General features: G+C 36.5%; 2 protein-coding genes across 6 annotated transcripts in view; both read right to left on the bottom strand.

The window, feature by feature from the left end:
• LOC139121548 (phenazine biosynthesis-like domain-containing protein 1) overlaps positions 1-15003 on the bottom strand; it is a 45852-nt gene extending 30849 nt beyond the window's left edge. For 2 of the 4 annotated variants that reach the window (XM_070686547.1, XM_070686546.1), the window contains exons 1-7: positions 14753-15003; positions 13801-13900; positions 8968-9066; positions 8458-8570; positions 6909-6944; positions 5678-5766; positions 2406-2602 (exon numbers count right to left, since the gene is read on the bottom strand). In XM_070686547.1, coding sequence (XP_070542648.1) covers positions 2406-2602; positions 5678-5766; positions 6909-6944; positions 8458-8570; positions 8968-9066; positions 13801-13900; positions 14753-14857 — 739 coding nt within the window. In that variant the 5' untranslated portion in view covers positions 14858-15003. Of the gene's footprint in view, positions 1-1585; positions 1771-2405; positions 2603-5677; positions 5767-6908; positions 6945-8457; positions 8571-8967; positions 9067-13800; positions 13901-14752 lie in introns of all 4 variants that reach the window. The other 2 variants (XM_070686551.1, XM_070686550.1) reach the window with 1 other exon arrangement.
• An 815-nt stretch (positions 15004-15818) lies between these two features.
• On the bottom strand, positions 15819-20047 carry LOC139121551 (uncharacterized). Of its 2 annotated transcripts, none has more exons than XR_011549313.1 (3): positions 19843-20047; positions 18047-18569; positions 15819-17645 (listed from the first exon to the last, which is right to left on the bottom strand). XR_011549313.1 is itself a non-coding variant. In XM_070686552.1 (3 exons), exons 2-3 carry the CDS (start codon positions 18460-18462, stop codon positions 17576-17578), a joined length of 456 nt encoding a protein of 151 aa, XP_070542653.1. In that variant the 5' UTR covers positions 18463-18569; positions 19843-19999; the 3' UTR covers positions 15819-17575. The 2 variants fall into 2 exon arrangements, 1 of the variants encoding a protein (XP_070542653.1); XM_070686552.1 differs by having other exon boundaries at positions 18077-18569; positions 19843-19999.
• Between the last annotated feature and the right edge of the window lie 247 nt (positions 20048-20294).

The following is a 20294-nucleotide window of genomic DNA, read 5'->3' on the forward strand; positions in this document are numbered from 1 at the left end:
AAAATTCCGTAAAAATACAGATTTGCATATTTCATCAGACTATATTAGTCTATAATAGCAAATAAACGAGAGTTAATTACATTCTAATTAAAGTAAACAAGACTTGCTTAAATCAAGATTTACGTCATAAAAAAACAGCATATCTGTCAGGTTTTAAAGAATCTTGAGCTGGTTATCTTTTAATATCAGTATTTTCATCCTATTAACCAAGCACATTTTAACTTTCAAATTAACATTGTAAGTAAGTTCTGTTGAATAAGTTGAGACTGTACGTGCTCAGAGAAAGCACACTGAAGAGACAAATGTTTGAAACTTAAGAAGTTCAAGGTCATCAAAAGCATTATAAGGAATCATGTTACACTTTCATTGCACTGTTTACACAGATTGCATAATTGCTATAAATAGCACATGAGGAATCTTACAGCCCAGCTTTACCATAAAAACCCTATCACTTTGACCACTCTTTTAATTGACCACTCTATTTTTTTCCTCAAAAAGTAATCTTATTTTATCCTTACCAAGTCAACCATAAATGGAAATTAGAACTTTCTCTATCTCTATTTATTTGACCACCCTATCATGACAAACTATTATGAGCAATTTCTCTTAGATAACATAAATGGTGTTCAGAATATATCAAAGTTGGGATTCAGGAAAGTTGCCTTACATGTTTTAATCCTCAATTCACAATGAACTGTCAAAAAAAGTTGAACTTTCTGATAATTCCACACTAAAATTATTTTGGCTTTGATGATTTCCTAATTAATTCAATTATTTAAAATCATATTTATTATTTTTTTCTGGGTGAATTGATAGGGTTTATACAGTACAATAATTACATACAATGTAAGTCAAACTTTGACCAAAATGACAAAAAATTCCTTAAAAATACACGTTTGCATATTTCATCACAATTTGAACAAATCTAAGTTGGGTTACCCTAGGACCTGTATACCAAATAACAAAGCTGTCTGACCAGCGGTTATGAAGAAGAAGATTTTTAACCAAAAACACCTTTTTTGGCATTAATTTGCCTATTTTCAACAATATCAAAAAATTAGAAAAAATGGTTTCTCAAAATCATATTTTTCATCTACACAACAAATATCAAATCAGTAAGTACTTGCGGTTCTCAAGATATTTGAGTGGACGGACGCCTCACAAACGGACATACATACATACATACATACATACATACATACATACATACATACATACATACAGACTGACGACGGACGCCGGACGGATACCCATCCCAATAGCTTCTATAGACTATAGTCTATAGTAGATAAAAAGTAATATGTATTAAAACAATTAACAACAAGGAGGCATAGAAATCTGCATGATTGATAAAAGCTACTTGCAATCTTGACGTGCAAATCATTTTGGTCTTTTCTTGAGTTTGTTGGACTTTTAGGTTAAAATGAATGAGTGGGATCCTGAAAACTAACCTTTGAAAGCAATTTTGACAAGCAATTGTCTATACAACTGTGCAAAGCACTGTTGTACACTACATAGCAGTCTGTTGTTCAATTCACAGTTTCTGGTAAAACAATGTCTAAAACATGAATTGAGTTAATTTTACCTGTGACAGGGTCTTCAGGAAGACCAAACAATGGACTAAACACCCGAGAGAGGCAATCATAGCTTTGCTGGTTTGTGTTTTCTCTACTGCCCTTCAATGTCAATATCACATCATAAAAGTATTGTCCTTGTGGATCCAAATTAAGCATGGCAGTTGTGTCTGGATTGTGTGATTCTAATTCATCTCTAGGAATAAAATTAATTCAGTGTACAGATATTAAATCATACTCGTACTTTCTATAGCCCTCTTAATGAAAGATTTGCTCTGAATGTGTCAATGAAGACTGACCATCAAGCTCTATTCTGATGGTAGTTTGGTTCTTTTTATTCTCATTATAGTATTGAGCTTGTTTTTGTGATATTTTATTAAGCTTTCTGCTTTCCAATTGTCATCACTGATCTTGTAAATATTTATGCAAGCTTTGAATATCAAAAGAGAGACCTTTATAAGACAGTTAACACTGCAAGGAACTCGCGGTTAAGATTTCAACATTTCAAAGATTGTGAAATTGGTCATAGTATTAATCAGTTTGTGAATGATGCACAAAAGCTTTAAAATATTTGTGTTTCGTTCCATGATGAAGATGCGAAACCTTTATCGTAAACATATTTTACTTCATGAAGTTGTTCTGTATGGTAATTAAATTTGAGTGTCAGAAAATCCATTGTTATCACATCTTTTTGCTCTTAGAAAATCCTATTTTGCATTCTAATTTAACAATATGGATCTGAATCTGAGGGGAATAACAATGAAGAATCATTGGCCAATCAGAGCAAGACTATCATTAAGAGTAAGGATATTACAGGTGCACAAACAATACCTGTGACTGGATCTTCATCAATGCCATTCCAGGGGCTAAAGAACCGCGACTTGAAGTCGTAAACTTTTCCAGTGTCATCAACACTGCCATTATCAAGGCTACCTTTGATGGCTACAATGACAAAGGCTACAGCATTGCCGTCAGGGTCAGCGCTGTGCATCATGTTGAAATCTGGACTAAAGCCATCAAAGTTTGATCTGTAAATTTTACAGCAGGTCATTCAACTATTACATTTGTTGTAAAGACAGTGAGATATATTGACCATGACTTGAAAATTTGTTGGAGAATAAATATATTGACACATAATTTACATTTTTCTGGTGGGTCTGAGATTTTGTACACACATCTATTATTGTGATTGGCATTGCAAATGTGATCCCAGTATCTTTCAGCATTGATGAGATCTTATGTCACAGGTATTGATTGAGCTTGTTTTGAATGCTCATGACAAGTGATTTATAACTGATTGATGTATCAATGAAAAGTGATGTACAGCTGATCAATGTATCAATGACAATTGATGTACAGCTGATTAATGTATCAATGACAATTGATGTACATCGGATCAATGTATCAATGACAAGTGATGTACAGCTGATCAATGGATCAATGAAAAGTGATGTACAGCTGATCAATGGATCAATGACAAGTGATGTACAGCTGATCAATGTATCAATGACAAGTGATGTACAGCTGATTAATGTATCAATGACAAGTGATGTACAGCTGATCAATGTATCAATGACAAGTGATGTACAGCTGATCAATGGATCAATGAAAAGTGATGTACAGCTGATCAATGGATCAATGACAAGTGATGTACAGCTGATCAATGACAAGTGATGTACAGCTGATCAATGTATCAATGACAATTGATGTACAGCTGATTAATGTATCAATGAAAAGTGATGTACAGCTGATCAATGTATCAATGAAAAGTTATGTACAGCTGATTAATGTATCAATGACAAGTAATGCACAGCTGACATGATGCACTGAAGTCACAAAGTATATTCTTGAAAATACATGCAAACATACAAAAGTCTGACAAATTAACTGAAATCTTAGACACTCTCAAGGATTTGTTGATAAAACACAACTTCAACCCTGCTTATACAGACAGAACTGACTCACATATCTATTGAAATTTTATCAGCATGTATGTGGCTGTTTTAGTAAGTGAAAGGGAAAACGTACATGTTTAAAGCAGAGCGAGGACAAACTAATCGAATTGAGTCTATATTATCAATAATTAGCCTAAAGAAAATGAGTCATTTTTTCTTAACATATATCAATAGTACAGATGAACAGTAACTCAGCCCTTTACATTTGAGAGATGTCAGACAGCTTAAAAATAAGTATGTTATTCTGATGAAACACAGATGACAAATACATTACTTATCACTTTATTATGACATGGCCCTCTTCAGTTGAAAAAGAAAATATTTATATGCCAGGGGTGATGTAAACCATGCGGCCTGATTAATAAAATGTTGTACTTCAGAATTGTGCAGCATTCAATGATAACACTGCAGCCAATAAAAAATCAGCCATTCAGAGATGATGTGTTCCCCTTACTACCGTGTTTAGTGTCAGGTTATGTTGTGTATCAGCATACAGGCTTTTTACCTTTGTGTTCTCATTTTGCTGGAACAATGGAATGAACCAAGCCATAGCAAAGGAGTAATGTTGTAGACAGTATGAATTATCAAGCTTTATAGTTTGTTTTGTCTCAATTATGGAAGGCCAAGTTAAAAATAAACTTGTATGGCAAACATCATTTTTTAGTTAAATGAGTGAATGTTCATTTTAATATGTTAAAATATAAAGAAATTTTTCTTTTGACGGATGGATTGCTAGCTTTCATTCAGCTACTAGTTACATATTCATACGGTAGTGGTTTCATAAAACAAGAAGAGTGAGTGTTACTACAGCGATATCAGCTCTGTTACCTCAGTGTTGTGTTATAAACCTTCATGATTACACAGTGTTGAATGTTGAAATATTCAATACACTGTCAGTAATTTTTTGGGTTTCACATGAATGCTTTGTACACGTTTAGAAAAGAGAATTAGGTCAAGGTATTGTCCATCCTTATCTACTTAACCATTCATTTGATCACAATGCCTTTCAATGGCACTAATAAACTAGTATACTACCATGAATGTTGTCTCATCTGCATTGTGCACTTACTAAGAACTGATACAATCTCCTTTCGAACACTTTCATGAACAGACAGCAGTATAATGACCTACTAGTTTTGTACTTTGTAAAGGGTCATCCAGTCTGATAATACTATAAAAGTAAATGTTTTAGTTTCAGCTAGTCATTGACTCACTATAGGTGTGTACTCTGTAATGGAATCATCCAGTCTGATGATAAATGTTTTAGTTTCAATTAGTCATTGACTCACTAGTTCTGTACCTCCCCATCCAGTCTGATAATAAATGTTTTAGTTTCACCTAGTCATTGACTCACAAGTTCTGTACCTTGTAATGGAGTCATCCAGTCTGATAATAAATGTTTTAGTTTCAGCTAGTCATTGACTCACTAGTTCTGTACCTTGTAATGGAGTCATCCAGTCTGATAATCAATTTTTTAGTTTCAACTAGTCATTGACTCACTAGTTCTGTTCCTCCCCATCCAGTCTGATAATAAATGTTTTAGTTTCAGCTAGTCATTGACTCACTAGTTCTGTACCTTGTAATGGAGTCATCCAGTCTGATAATGTTTCACTTTCAACTAGTCATTGACTAGTTCTGTACCTAGTAATGGAATCAACCAGTCTGATAATCAATGTTTCAGTTTCAGCTAGTCATTGACTCACTAGTTCTGTACCTTGTAATGGCGTCATCCCATCTGATAATAAATGTTTTAATTTCGACTAGTAATTGACTCACTGTAGTTCTGTACCTTGTAATGATATAATCCATTCTGATAATAAATGTTTCACTTTCACCTAGTCATTGACTAGTTCTGTACCTTGTAATGGAGTCATTTAGTCTTATAATCAATTTTTCAGTTTCAACTAATCATTGACTCAAAGTTCTGTATCTTCAATGGAGTCATCCAGTCTGATAATAAATGTTTTAGTTTCAGCTAGTCATTGACTCACTAGTTCTGTACCTTGTAATGGAGTCATCCAGTCTGATAATAAATGTTTTAGTTTCAGCTAGTCATTGACTCACTAGTTCTGTACCTTGTAATGGAGTCATCCAGTCTGATACTAAATGTTTTAGTTTCAGCTAGTCATTGACTCACTAGTTCTATACCTTGTAATGGAGTCATCCAGTCTGATAATAAATGTTTTAGTTTCAGCTGAGTATTGCAAATCCTGCACCGCCATTTTTCCTACTGTGGCCTGAAAAAATCAAAAAAGAAAATTTCACAATACTTTAGTGACTTGAATGTATCTGTTCAGACAGTATATGTAAAATAAGGCTTAGTATACAAATACATAGACCCTCGAGAAAAGTTTTTCTCGAGGGTCTAAGGCTTAGTATACAAATGGTTTGACTAAGTTTTGTTTGATACACGGTTCTCAATGATAAAAATTGAATATGTGTATTCAACAACATAGAGAGACTCATGTAATTTTACTGCCATTTTGTTTCCAATTTTTGCAGAGTACAAAAGCTGTATGTTCAATAAAAAATTGGTAATTAAAGTAATTTGAACCGTATAGCACTTAAAAACATCTGTTTTGATAATGAATTACAGTTTTTATAGTCTGTATGATAAGGCACAATTACTTGATCTGAGTGTTAAATGTCTCCTGTCTCAGTACCATATGTTAGCTTTGAGTTTTTTCACACACACACACACCATTACATTTAAGTCACATAGATTACTGGCGTATTAAGCCTTGTAAGTCACCAAAAGAAAACAACCAAGGGATGGAAAATTACTGCAGAAACTTTACCCTGATATGCTGAAGAATTTTCAATTCATAAACTGATTCACTGCAACATGATTTCGGACAGAATTAAGTTAATGAGTTACAGCAAAGTGCACATTCCTCAAAAACTTAATTCAATAGATATTTTTTTCAGGTATTAATAACATCGTCAGTCGGCATCAAGTCAAGCATTATTCATCATAGTAAAACTGTCTTTCTGAATGACAGGCAAATCATATTATTTGTGTCATATAATTTTGTTGCAAGATGGACCAGCAGGTCCAAAACTAATGCACTGTCACAGACTAGCAGAGTTGAGACCAATGGTGATGCAGGCCCAAGACCAATGGTCAGGCAAGTCTCAGACCAATGGTCATGAAGGTCCCAGACCGATGGAAATGGAGGTCTCAGACCACTGGTCATGGAAGTCCCAGACCAACGGTCAGGCGGGTCCCAGACCAATGGTCATGGAGGTCCCAGACCAATGGACATGCAGGTCCCAGACCAATGCAGGTCAAAAGCCAAGATTGTCTGGATCATCAAGCACTGTAATGCTCTGAGTAAAAGTTATTTCATGAACGAAGTTCAGAAAGAATACAAGTTACCTGGATAACTTCTTTGAATGGTTTCACACTACCATCCTGTCAAAGAAACAAGAAGAAGATTCTTGAATTTTTTCAATCCAGCACAGACATTGACAAAATAATGTCATTCCAAAACTCAAGTATGAATTATTAGCAACAAAATTTGCATTGTACAAATTTATACATGGTCTGCCATTATACTTCATTTGATCTGTTTCAGGCACAAACTTCATTCTACAAGATACTTATCATCCTTATTTGAAAAAAATTATGATTTCCAGAGATTAAAAAGAACTGCCTGGTTTATCAAAGCATCAACAATGCAGTGATATCAGAAATTGAATTTTTCCAGAACTGTGATAGTTACAGGCCACCCTTTTACAACAATGGTTTGGTCCAACTGTGACCCCATCGTTATCGATGGTTTAGTCCAACTGAGAATCCATTGTTTTCAATGATGTGGATGAACATGTTTTAAAACCAGAAAATGTTGATACGCTGAACATTGAAAAACTAATTAAGTATGATTGTTATCATCCATGATTTAATCATAATATGACTTTCCTTATCATGTCACTTCATGACAAAGTTCAAAGGTTATTTCATATTCAATGAAGTGAATTTATGGGTATTTTGAAGTTATGGGGACGCTGCACCCAACACAGCTTATTTTTCTCAAAATCACTTTTTCTGCAAATATTCATTCCATTTTAATTAATTTGTTAACCCAAGATTTAAACATTGGTTTGGTTCACGTTTTAGCTTGTCAAGCAGTTGTAAGTTGGGTCATAAAGAAATGTTAATTTATGCAAATGTTTGCAAATCACCCGATTTCCTGGCTTTTCTTCTCTCCCAATTTCAAGATTTCCAAAGAATTTAACTCCACTCTGGCTGGGTCAAATTTTCTGAAATTTCCACACTATGTTCTTTAAATACTATATAACAAAACGACTATTTTGTTTGGCAATAAAGTTCTTACATTTTGAATAACAGGCATTTTAATTTTGCTTATCATATTTTTACTGACTTTTTTAGTGTCAGTCATTCAACCCATGCCATTTTAGAATGAAGATATAGATAATGGAAAATAAAATAGTCGGTTTTTTTTCTACATAAACTCATTTCACATGTAATACACTGTATTACATTTCAGAAAATAGCATCAAGTTTTTTACTTAAATCAATGTTATCATTAAGACCAAAATTGAGGTTTGCTTACCCCAAATGTACACCCCCTTCATCCTTTGAGTAAATTATTCCTACATTTGATGATGACATCAAATAAATATTCTACAGTAATGATAAATTATAGAGTGGCTGTTTTTAAGCTGATAGAATTGTAACTAAAGTTGTGTACACTGTCTTTGTTAATGACATATTCCGAAGAAGAGAATTCATTCCCATTCATCAGAAAATTAGCAGATGGGTAGAAGAAGTTTGTTTTACTGAGGGTAGAGGCAATGCATAAGATGAAGCGGCATAAATTGTGGTCATTTTGAAAATAATTTCATCCATTATAAAAAATATAAGATATGTAATTATAAGATAATTTTTATGGCAACAAACTTACTTGCTTTTCAGTGTCATATAGTGGGAAGTCAAGAGAAATCAGGTTTCCATGGCGACTGGCAAACACATCTCCTCTCATCTTTGTTTGAAATGTTAGTTTCTCTGATTTGTTGCCTGGAAGGTAATGATGACAAAAGTCAGGAAGCGAAAATGTCAAGTATGGAAACTGAGAGAAAGAAACAATAAAACATTCATAGATGGCATCTTTGAAGTTGATGATCAGTTGGTAGTTAGTTGATTTTAATGTAACTGCTACAGTAAATGAAAAAAATTCTTGAATACACAAGTTGAAAGGTCAGAAATGTTATAAAATTGCTAAACTTTCTCTTCGTCAACAGAGTGAAAACATGGAAAGGAAGACGCAAATCAACAAAACTGCTGTAATTGGATGAAATGCATCATGGAAAGGGTAACCAAGGCAACAACACACACTGTATCTGCTGATTAACTTAAATGATTTTTCACAATATGGTTAGAAAAACTATGATTGCAAAGAGAAAAATAGACTGACCTACGACATGGAAGAGGATTGCAGCTGATGCTAGCGTAGCATGTCCACATAGAGGAACTTCATTCGTTGGAGTAAACCATCGGATTTCAAAACTGGATGCTAAAATAAAAATACTGCAATTATACGGTGTCGCTCAAATTTGATCAGAATTGGTCCATACCAGTATGGGTACCAAAGATCAACAATAAATGTTGTTTCTATCTGTTCAGTGCAGGAAAATTCTACGTTGATGTTATGACAATGATTTCTGCACAGTACAACCAGAAAAACAACAAGAAATATTTAAACCAGAAAAACAAGAATGACAAAAGTAATTAAGGTCTGAAACTTTAGGTACTGGAGGTCAACTTTAGCAACATGCAGAAAGGCAGCTAGCCCCCCTTAGTTTGACCATAGACGGTCTTCCTCCCCTCTACTGACGGTCTTCCTCCCCTCTACTGTCTATGGTTTGAGCAGGTCTGTTAATATGTAACAGTTCATAAACAATGACAGGAAATGACTCAAGTCAGTGGAGTAAGATTGTTTCAAGCCTGTTTCAGAATTTCGCTTTTTCTTACCTCATTTGCACATTTTTGACACTGATGTGTTCATTTGAACAAATTCACATCTCAACCCCTACATCTACCTGTACACCAAATACTGAGACGGTAGCTTTTGCGGTATGGGAGCCTTTGTGTGTGACGGACATACATCCGCACATACCCACAAATATACAGACATAGACGCCACTTAGACTCATCATATAAGCTCTTTTTGGTATTTATATATAAAACCAAATATGAGCTAATAAACCATCATAATAATGACCAGAAGTGAAGTCTTCAATGTTGATGAGAAATGATCTAAGCCAAATCTTTATATTTGAAAAACTATTAAGGTTGTCCAGTTTGGTGATAATTTGAAAGGTTAGATTCAAAACACTATTACACTTGGCGCACGAGTTATTGGAACACTAAATTAGGTAATTACCCAGCAACTTGGCTGTGTACTTTGCTATTTGACCTGGCGTTTACCTAAACAAGAGTCTGTTTTATGGTCTGAAGACTGATAAGATATCCACCACACTCAGCAGGCAGCTCCTCCACTGAGTAAACTGATATGCCTGCACTGCAAAAAACATTTTTGACTGGCAGCTGCATGTAGTTGATGGGAGAGTTTTGAAGGGCCGGAATAAAATGTTCTTACAGCGAACGTCAAAATGAACCGGAGACCAACTTTGATAAGCCCCTATCAATTTCCCTCGTAATCTTCCAATATCCCTTGGAAAACACCGAGGTACTTTGGTTAGTGTTGCCCATAAACAGGCCAATAAACATACAAGGCGCCTGCTGTGTTACTGCCATTCGATCTCCCTTCTATTTCTGGCTCCCTTTCCGGAAGAAACCATTTTGAAGCCCAAAGTGGTTGACATGAAATGAAATAAAGCATGCGATTTTAAGACCTTTAAGTGTAATAATAATTTCAAACTCGATTTTTCACAGAACTTGTTTTACATTGTTACGTGCGTCGATCCTGTTATCGTGAAGTATTTCCCGTATGCAGTCATGTCACACGACATACTTTACCCAAATTGAATAGTAAATTCCATGAGCTTGCAAAGTAAACAACTGTCAGTGTGAGAGCCCATAAAATTAGAAACATTCACATGGAACGACTGAGATACAGCCAGTTAGGTTATCTAGTGAAAGACAATGTTGTTGTACTGAGTGAGGCCCTGATTTGACTCTCAGCGGCTGGTGAACTTCTACTCGTGGAAATGCCCAGTTCTACGGTATTTCATTATGACATCGTTCACAGTGCTGAGCAATGCATTTCTGTGTCGATACTGGTTTGGGAAACGCCTGTCAACCATTTTTCTATGATGCTCTTTCTTGCCTAAAATTCCATTGCAAGGCAAATCGATGTCGACAGAAAAAAAAATATGCTCACGATTTTATGAACTGGCATACCTTGATTACATCAGGGTCTCTCTATACAGGCCCTAATGCAGTGCACATACTGATTGACAACCATAGATAAGACAGCAAAACTCAGCCGAAATTTCCAAGATTAACTGACACAGTGTCTTATATCGCTGTTTTAAATCAAACTGATTACACAATCTCTGGATACAGAAATGGTATTTTGGTGAAATTTCAGCATCAAAAAATCCAAAAACTTGACATGAGGACGTCATGTGCCGATCAACAGCATAGTGCACGTGTGAACTGGCATTTATTGACTCAAGGACTGTAGAGTGTAGAGAAACTGTCTATGAATGGTTGACTGCACGGAAAAGCAGTCTGCATCTTGTGAAAACAACAACATAGCAGTGAAAATTGTAATAGTCACCAGTAAAATTCTTCACAGATGAAAGGATAATTGCTTCAAACTAATAAACTTCATGTTCAGAGGATGAAAATTAACATCGCTGTGGTCCGTGAGTGAAAATAAACAATGGCGGACGTAACTGTGTAATGAACTATACTATTAAGGTGACAGGGGTGGGCAGGGTCAAAAGATCAAGAAAGTACTGGGAAAACGTGTCATTTTCCTAACGATACTGTCTCGGGATCTCCAGCGTCCCATTGTTTTGTAATATATAACAAGTATGCCATGAGCTTCGTTGAATACACTGATATCAAGCAGCCATAGCTGTAAACTGGCGCAAAATGGTTTGATCCATGCAGAAGCTTGCATAGGGAGATCGAATGGAGATAGCACAGCAGGCGCAGTGTACAGTCCGGGTCAGCTCCAAAATTGGAGACTCATTATGATAATGTATTCCGGCATTCAGCCAATCATCGACCAGATTACATCATTAATAAAGTACAGGTCAGGCTGGGTCACAATTACCCACCAAGTGTGATCGGCAGTTTTGGGCCGCTTATTAAGCCCTGTCTTGTGAATTTCGACGAATTTCGACAGTCAACATAATCCACGTGTTCTGCAGAAGGTCATGTCCAACAAGGAGTCCGATTAGTGAACAAATATTCGAAATATTGACGATTCATTTCTACCCCGAGTTTATCGATTTCGCTCAAGTACCGAGAATCATTTTGTGGATGTTCGTCATCTCTATTAGAAATACTGTTATAAAGGTTATTTGTGTAGGTACGCGTATAAAATTTTGCAAGAAAGAAGAGCAATGCCAGAGCTTTAAAACGATACCTGTTTTGTAGTTGTCAAACGCAGACTAAAAATGGTACGCGATTTTGAAAATGTGTTGACAGAGTGGCCACACAACTGTTCCCCATACGGTAGAATTTGTATCGCTGCCATCTCCGATACAAATGGGGTATTCTGAACGATCTGTGTAGGTACACGATTTATATTTCGCAGGACTTCAAGCCAGAGTCTAGGAATCACAGCGATATATGGGGTTTGGTTGTCTTAGCCAGAATAAAACTGGTACGCGATTTTGAAATTGTGTTTTGACAGAGTGGCCACACAACTGTTCGACATTATGACAGAATACGGCGCGGGAGTTCGACACAGTATGGCGTACGTAACGAAGGACGCATGTGGAGGTTGCCAGGAAATATAATTTTTACTGATGGCGCGCTGGTCGCTGATTGGCTAATGAGAGGGGGAAAATATTATGGTATAGCGTCTCCAATTTTGGAGCTGACCCGGACTGGTGTATGTTTACTGACCAAAGTACCTCGGTGTTTTCAAAGGGGTATTGGAAGATTGCCAGGGAAATTGATAGGGGCTTATCAAAGTTGACCTCCGGTTCATTTTGACGTTCGCTGTAAGTGTAAAACATGATTTGCTGCTGTCATTTTGTGTCCTGTTTTTGTATATATGCATGTTATTACCAGTTTTTTAATCACAATTACATACATTGAAGAAACACTGACTGTCAGAGCAACCATCCAATCATATGATAAAAATGGACTGTTCCATCAACGTCGATGGTGGGCTCATGGAAGGTGGTAAATTTGACGAGTTTTGTAACTCTAGATTTACAAGGGATGCTGCGATGTTTCAATTCCAAATAACATACAGAGGCAAAACCTGTCAGGTTCAGGCCCAGGACACAAAATGAGTACAATAGATTGTGTTACATCATAATATTTATTCCCCCTTTTCACAATTTTCCCATGAACTAGATGCCAGTTGAAAATGGGTTGTTCCTGTGTAGGCATATCAGTTTACTCAGTGGGAGCTGCCTGCTGAGTTTGGTGGATATCTTATCAGTCTTCAGACAATAAAACAGACTCTTGTTTAGGTAAATGCCAGGTCAAATTGCAAAGTGCTCAGCTTAAAGTTACTGAGTAATTACCTAATTTGGTATTCCGATAACTCGTGCCCTCGCTGTAATAGTATGCTTTTTCTCTTCTTTCATGTACTTGCAATATTTTTATAGCTGTGGGACTTTTACATGTACACAATCACTTGTCTTCTGTATATGTTTGTTTACCTGGGGAGGATTAATTGATAATTCTAAATATTTATAATATATGTAAACCCAGATCTGAAAATGATTCTTATTTGGCATCTCCCTAAAGTATTTTACACTGCTGTTAAACAAATTGGACCTTTCCATCCAGAGTTTGTGGATAACACAACCTTACAACAACTGTATCAGCCATTTAATGACCTCTATATGACCTTTTATTCAATGATCTCTATATGACCTTTTATCAGTACCTAACACTTTAATTAAATCAATGTGACAGCCAATTACATTCAAGGGATTTTGTTGTTAATTACCATGGTTTCTCATTTAAAGCCAAACTTTGCAATATCTCATTCAAAGAATGTCGAATTTTCAATAGCACTGTACAAGATTACCAGATCATGAGGTCAGGGGTCATATCGGATATTTATGTGATCTATGGGACTCACCATTCTCAGATGATTCTCCGTCATTTAAAAGTCTGACATAAGCAGTCTCAGAGAGATTCATCTCTGAAGCAATCTTCTGTTTCATATCATCATCTAAATCCTGTGAAACAATCACATGATAATAAACTATTATGATATTATTAGAAGTAAATCACAAAGTACAATTTGTTTGCACATCATCAATATCCACAGCAGTGTGATCAAAGACTTTGTATAAAATATACATTGCAATAATAGTGGATAACAAAGGACCAAACAAATAACACACACAAATGAAAACAATCAAACAGGTTTTTAAAAGGTAGCATTTTCAGATTAGGTTTCAAAACTGGCTGGCTTTATAGACAAAGTGCGATAAGTTCCATGCCTAGCAATACCTATGCTCTGCAGAATATATATATATATATATATATATATATATATATATATATATATATATATATATATATATATATATATATATATATATATATGGAATGAAAAGCTGCAAAGCAATATAAGTGTGTGTGTATTTGTAGATGTTGACTTGCAGCAATTTACAAAAACATATGTGCCATATCTACTAGTATCTAGAATTTACAACCCCTCCCAAATTGTAATAACAGGTTGATTTATTTGCATTCAAAAACATATTGTTCATGTCTACATGATGCAGGCGTCATAGTCATATTGCAAGCTTTGTATCGACGGGAGTGTCTGTGTGTTACATGTAATCAGTGTGAAAAAGCTGCACTATTATAGGTGCGAAACGTAGTCCATTACGAACAACACGCTGGTTGGCTGATGGGAGCGCCTGGGCAGATCTGAACGCCCGGCCGGCGCTACGCAGCCAACAAGGCTACATTGTAAAGTAGTAAAGAAGCTATCAATATGGTTGTATATTATATCGTATACAATCTATTAATGTAGATCACACTCACAGTGACGTAAAAATGTCCAGGATCTAGCTTACCTGATGGTCAAGCAAACAGACCGCCGCTGGATTTCCGCTAAAAGCTTTATTGGTGAATGCATCCACCGTATACAAAGGGAGCACTCTTTTGATGTTGCTCGCCATGTTAACCTGGACCCGAATTTTCTAGATTATCGTGCCCTATACAACAAGCACGCAGCAGCGTACTCGACTTTTACACTATAAATCAGCATTTACATCAACATGTACCGTCAACTATCAGGTGATCCAAAGTGAAGAAAGTCAAAGGTCAAAGGTGAGTAAAGTCAAGGTGTCACATGATTTTACACTGCTGGGTGTGACGGGTGCAAGACTCTGCGTATTGCACCCGTTTATAGTTCACTGTCTTGAGCATATTGACTCACGAGAAAGCATTTTCCTCGAGAGTCTATGGTTTGAGACAGTCGCTTGTGGTTTAGCCTAGTCCCTCGACGAAGTACTTTTGCTTTCGGAGATTTTTGGCCTACGTCCATACTCCAAGGCAAAATAAAGCTTACAGTAAAACTTACTTCGTCGAGGGACTTAGCTACTTGTGGTTCGCCACATACAGCATACAGCGACCTTCGCCGTGTATCCGAACCTCAGGTGACTGTGTGGTTTGAGAGCATTCGTGGGCTGTAGTTTTTCTTCTGAAGTATGTTTTTTGATAAATAAACAAGGCTTGCAAAAGAATAGACGGCACACAGGGAATTTTGATGGCATTGCATGCCGCCGATGATCAGACGCGTTGTTGAATACCATTTAACTTGAGCAACGAATCGATCAGATGTGCGATAAAGTAATTAATTTGATTATCGTGAACTGATGAAAATCTTTCATCGTGATATAGAAAATTATATTTCTTTTCTTGGTTTTACAAAATCCATACTCTCTATGTTCTTTCTTTCGAGCAACTTTCCCATAAAATATCCCTATGAAAGTTACGCGAGAACTGATGCTTTTTGTTAATAAATAAACGATAATCTCACTCCCCCGATGATACAATCAACCCATGAAATGAGTCATGTAGTTTATGAGATGACAAGAACGAAAGACGAATAAAGAACCACCAATCATAGCAGTGACGTCACGTGATCAAATCATTTTAATGGGTAGCTTTTCTTACATTTTGTCTCTACTTACACGTTTAAAAATATCAAAATATTATTCGGAGAATATAGCTGAGAATACCCTTGTCAAAAAACCCCCCTCCCGTAATTTCACTGACACGCTACATTTTACGGCCTCCAAGACCGTTAATTAAAAAAAATTACAAGGACGATCTAAAACATTGCACTTATACAAAACGTCTTGATTTCCCTGATTAAAACTTTAAAATACGTTTTTCCGGTATCTAGTCTAAGATGCATGTCTCGGAAGATGAAATCTTCAATGTTGGAGTAAAATATTCTCTTCTAAAACATCTATAAAGCGTTCATAAAAATTCTCTTCCAAGCTGAGTAATCATTCCAACTTGAAAAGTTGTCCGGAAACACCGAAAGTTTTCATATAAAACGGCAAAAAGAGAATAAAGGTGGAATCCTTCCGTTGGTCTACACTCGGCAAACCTTTTGTTTTTGAAAACTTGACGTTCCACTATTGCACATTTATGGTATCATTGTATAGAAACCGAAGGCACTGTTAAGCTGAACTCTCTAAAAATAATTCAAAGTCAATGATTACAGATTATAAGATACACGGATCCCCCTTAAAAAGTTAGTCATCGATTTCCCCCTCTAGTTTGATTATTCTCGACTTCCAATTCAAGAGGAACATTACCCATCCTACATATAACGTACTATCGTGGCATTATTTGAAAAATTCGTGAGATTGCTAATTTTCGCTGACACACTTTGCCGACTGGCAAGTACGAAGTTTAAATATCGCTACGGAAATATCTACCATTAAGTATCAAGTGAAATTGAAATGGAATAGTATAGGAATTGTTTCTAAGTTTTCAAATAGCGGAAGACATCTTCATGTATAAACTAATAAGAATTTTCACCGACATTGTAGATCTGAAGACGACGATTTTTGGAAAATTCTAATATTTGTACCATTCGTGTTTGTTAGGAAGTACCTTAAAAAGCTTAAAATGCCCCGTCAGTCCAATGCCATAATGACAGTGCTAATCATAAAATAACTGCAGAATATCTGAATACCCTCCATCCCAACCATGGAAGTTAGTTCAGGCCAACAGTTAGGTGAAAACAAACTGTTGTAATTGTCGTTTCCTCTTTTGGAGTGTCAATGAATTAATAAAAATATTATTTATGGTTATACTGATAATAGAATTACTTGGTAAAATAAACAGAGAGGGCGTTTTTCCTATCAATTGTGTCACGAAATGAGGCCCCTATTTCTCCTCTCGGTATCTTTTCTTCTGTCCAAAAAACCACGCTCAAGTGCAGTGACACCATTCAAAGCAAACGATATTCTTGTGTTTATCGTTTGCATTTACGTCTAGACCCTGTGGTATTTTTATTGTACACCCCCCAAAAACAACAAAAATGGCGATTCCCACAGCTATCTGGAACCCAACATACAGTGCCTACATAGGACACGCTTCCGAGGTTCAGTATTCGAGTATCTAAAAGAAATGTGCAAATCGTAAAATGTCTAATGTTCTTCTCATACAATAAAGATTTACGCACAGTAAATAGAAGTTCTCAGATGTAAATATTGCTGTTCGTGTCACTCTCACAAAAAAAATTGCGTATGATGAAAAACTCTACAAAATCATTTGCTCCATTTTTTTCAATTGCTGAAAAGAACAGGGATCCCGCTTTTGGAATGTTCAACGGAGTTGCTTCCCACTATATCCTTTGCAGAGAATGGGGCAGGTCAAATTCTGGTGATCTTGCCACGTTTTGACTTTTTACGGGAATCGTCAAGGTCAACATCGACGAGTTCGCTGGAAAGAAGAAAAAATAAAGAAATACACGGCATTCAATTCTAAATGATTCGTAACAGAGATGGCTGTGACAGGTATCGTGTGTTGATAACTAGATGCAATAAAATGTCATATGTAGGAGGTGTTGTAGTGCCAGGTTGTTATTTTTAGATATATTAATGACCTTTTTTATAATATGAATTACAGTATTTCTGAGTGACGGGGTTCGTCAAACTTTACGGCTGTCAATCAATCATGCGATCGTAAAGCAAAAATAATAAAATGACATGGTGCTCCCATGAAGGAGATTTGAATAAACGGTTAGTTAGGAGGCCTTCATCATCATCATATGAAAAATATCATGCATACGTCACTAATATGTGTTATGGCTAACCCTATTACATTCGAATCGGATGAAGTACCTTGTGGGGTTTTTTCATTGGCACACTCACTTTCCATTGTCTGTGATATCGACATCATCATCATCGTCATCATCATCAAAATACTCAAAGTCTCTACGCTGAACTTCATTGACGAAATTCCCCTGCGTGACCGAACCGCTCTCCACCTGGTAGCCGTTTTCACCTCTGTCCTCCAGGCATTCCATCTCTTCCTCGTCGTCCGTTGGCAGGCGCTGATGGCCTTTCCGGTGCCGCACAAGGACGATTAACGTTCCGACGGCATACGAAGCTGATGCGACGGTGAGAATACCCGACAGGATGTAGAGAATACGGTGGTCGCTAACATATGCGAAGATAAAGCCCGTTAAAAACAAAGCCGTCGATAGGGTGGAAAGAGTGCACACCGCGTTACCAACCATACTGAATGGAAGACACATCAGCGAAACAGTTCACAAAACACTTGAAATCGTCTCGTCAACCGTTGCCACATAATCCAGTTGAATCCCTGACTTATATTGCTCTTGTTAGCTGCCGTTATTGCAGTCTACAGGAGGAATAGAGAACACGTTTAATAGGTTTGATATGCAAATTAAATAACACGTGGTTATGAATCGCAGAGTCAGTGTTCGCGTATTATTAATAGACATCCACATCCAAACCGTGAGGTCATCACCCGCAGACACTGGATGCGACAGTTTCTTTATTCCTATATACCCGTGGCACAAGTTAAATTATGAAATAAAGAACCCGAATGTACTGGTTGACTGTGAGTTTTTTTCCTTTTTCCACATTATTTTGTCGAATTAGTATAAAAATAGCAAAATTGAGGCCAGAATGTTAGGAGTCGGAATATCAACACATCTCAAAACAGGATGTTAAGGATTAATTGGTTTTATGTGTGAAATATTCGCCAATGATATTAAACAAATAATAACGAAAAGCTTGCGCCTGGTGGTGACACTATTTGCTTTTAGTCAAGCCATCGTACTCCTCGGGATAAAATACTGCCAACGAATTTAACTATGATACCATAGAAACGAACTCCATGGGCTAATCATCACCGGCGATAAAATACGTATACCCTTTGGTTCATCAAAATCCAAGGTCACAATACGTTCTACAGTTGGCTAGCACTGTACAGTATGCATGATGTTTTATATCAGTCAAAACACAAATGAGTCAAAACCCGGATGCTCAAAATGTTGTAATTATTTTCTCTTCGTCGAGTAAGCCGATATTATGTTTCCTCCATGTCAAACTTTCTATAATTAACATGATTTCGTGAAACCAGACTGACTGCATTTAGTACCGCGCTTTGCCTCCATGGCAGCGGCAACTTTCTAAATGCAATTACATCACTTGATATTTTGTGATAAAAGTAGTGGTAATTAAAACCTCACGATGTCACGTCGTCTTTCTCTTGCAACGCAAACGGAGTCAGACAAAGAGATGGGAGTATTTACTGATATGCGATTTTTAAATGCAAATAATCAGTAAACGTATTGTGTTTTCGGAATACATGCCGTTGCCATATGGACGTGGGCATAAGGTAGCATTCGGGCGAGGCTCTGGTACATTTTCTGGATAATATTTCCCACTAACTTCGTGCATCAAAATTAGCACAATGAGAGCGAAAAAAAAACCGGCATCGCTAATAACCCGGCAACAACGTCCAAGGAGAATTTAAATGGCCACTACATTTTTAGACCAGCAAATTTGATTAATATATGGTAATGTCGGGAAATATGCATATGCTGAGAGTTTTCTGTTCGCTCTGATAATAATTACGACAATTTCCTTACTCCACAACATCTTACCTGATGGAGTCCATCAGCTCTCCGTGGAGACGTTTAGGTCCAATTTTTGAGTTCAGTGATAGACTTTGAGAGATATGCACGTCACACCACTAGCCAGCCAAACGGCAATGGATCAGTCGAAGAGATATAGGGGTTATTTGAATGTCGTGTAACAGCTGGGAGTAACGTACGGCATTGGTCACGTGACGGCCACCATTCTCCGTTGTGAGGTCGATAAGGTACCAGTATGAAATACAATTAAAAGAGGCGTGTCTGTATGAAAATATGTCTCCGGGCTTTCTTTGCACGGTTCGTCTTGAATGCAAATGGCATTGTTTGATAGATGATAATGTCTTCTTATTTATATCGTTCTTCCAATCCTATAAATTTTGAAGATGGGTGATTTCACTGTCATGGTGTTTTTGGAAAACAAAACTAGACTCACACTAAATGATGGAGCCGTTTTATATGCC

The sequence above is a fragment of the Ptychodera flava genome, chromosome 21 (assembly GCF_041260155.1).
Source record: "Ptychodera flava strain L36383 chromosome 21, AS_Pfla_20210202, whole genome shotgun sequence".
Taxonomy (NCBI): Eukaryota; Metazoa; Hemichordata; class Enteropneusta; family Ptychoderidae; genus Ptychodera; species Ptychodera flava.

Coding starts and splice junctions, on each gene's coding strand:
- LOC139121551 (XM_070686552.1), bottom strand. CDS start 18,462: ATGTGTCTTCCATTCAGTATGGTTGGTAACGCGGTGTGCACTCTTTCC. Junction 17,646..18,076: donor GATATCACAGACAATGGAAA/GTGAGTGTGCCA, acceptor TCTTCTTTCCAG/CGAACTCGTCGATGTTGACC.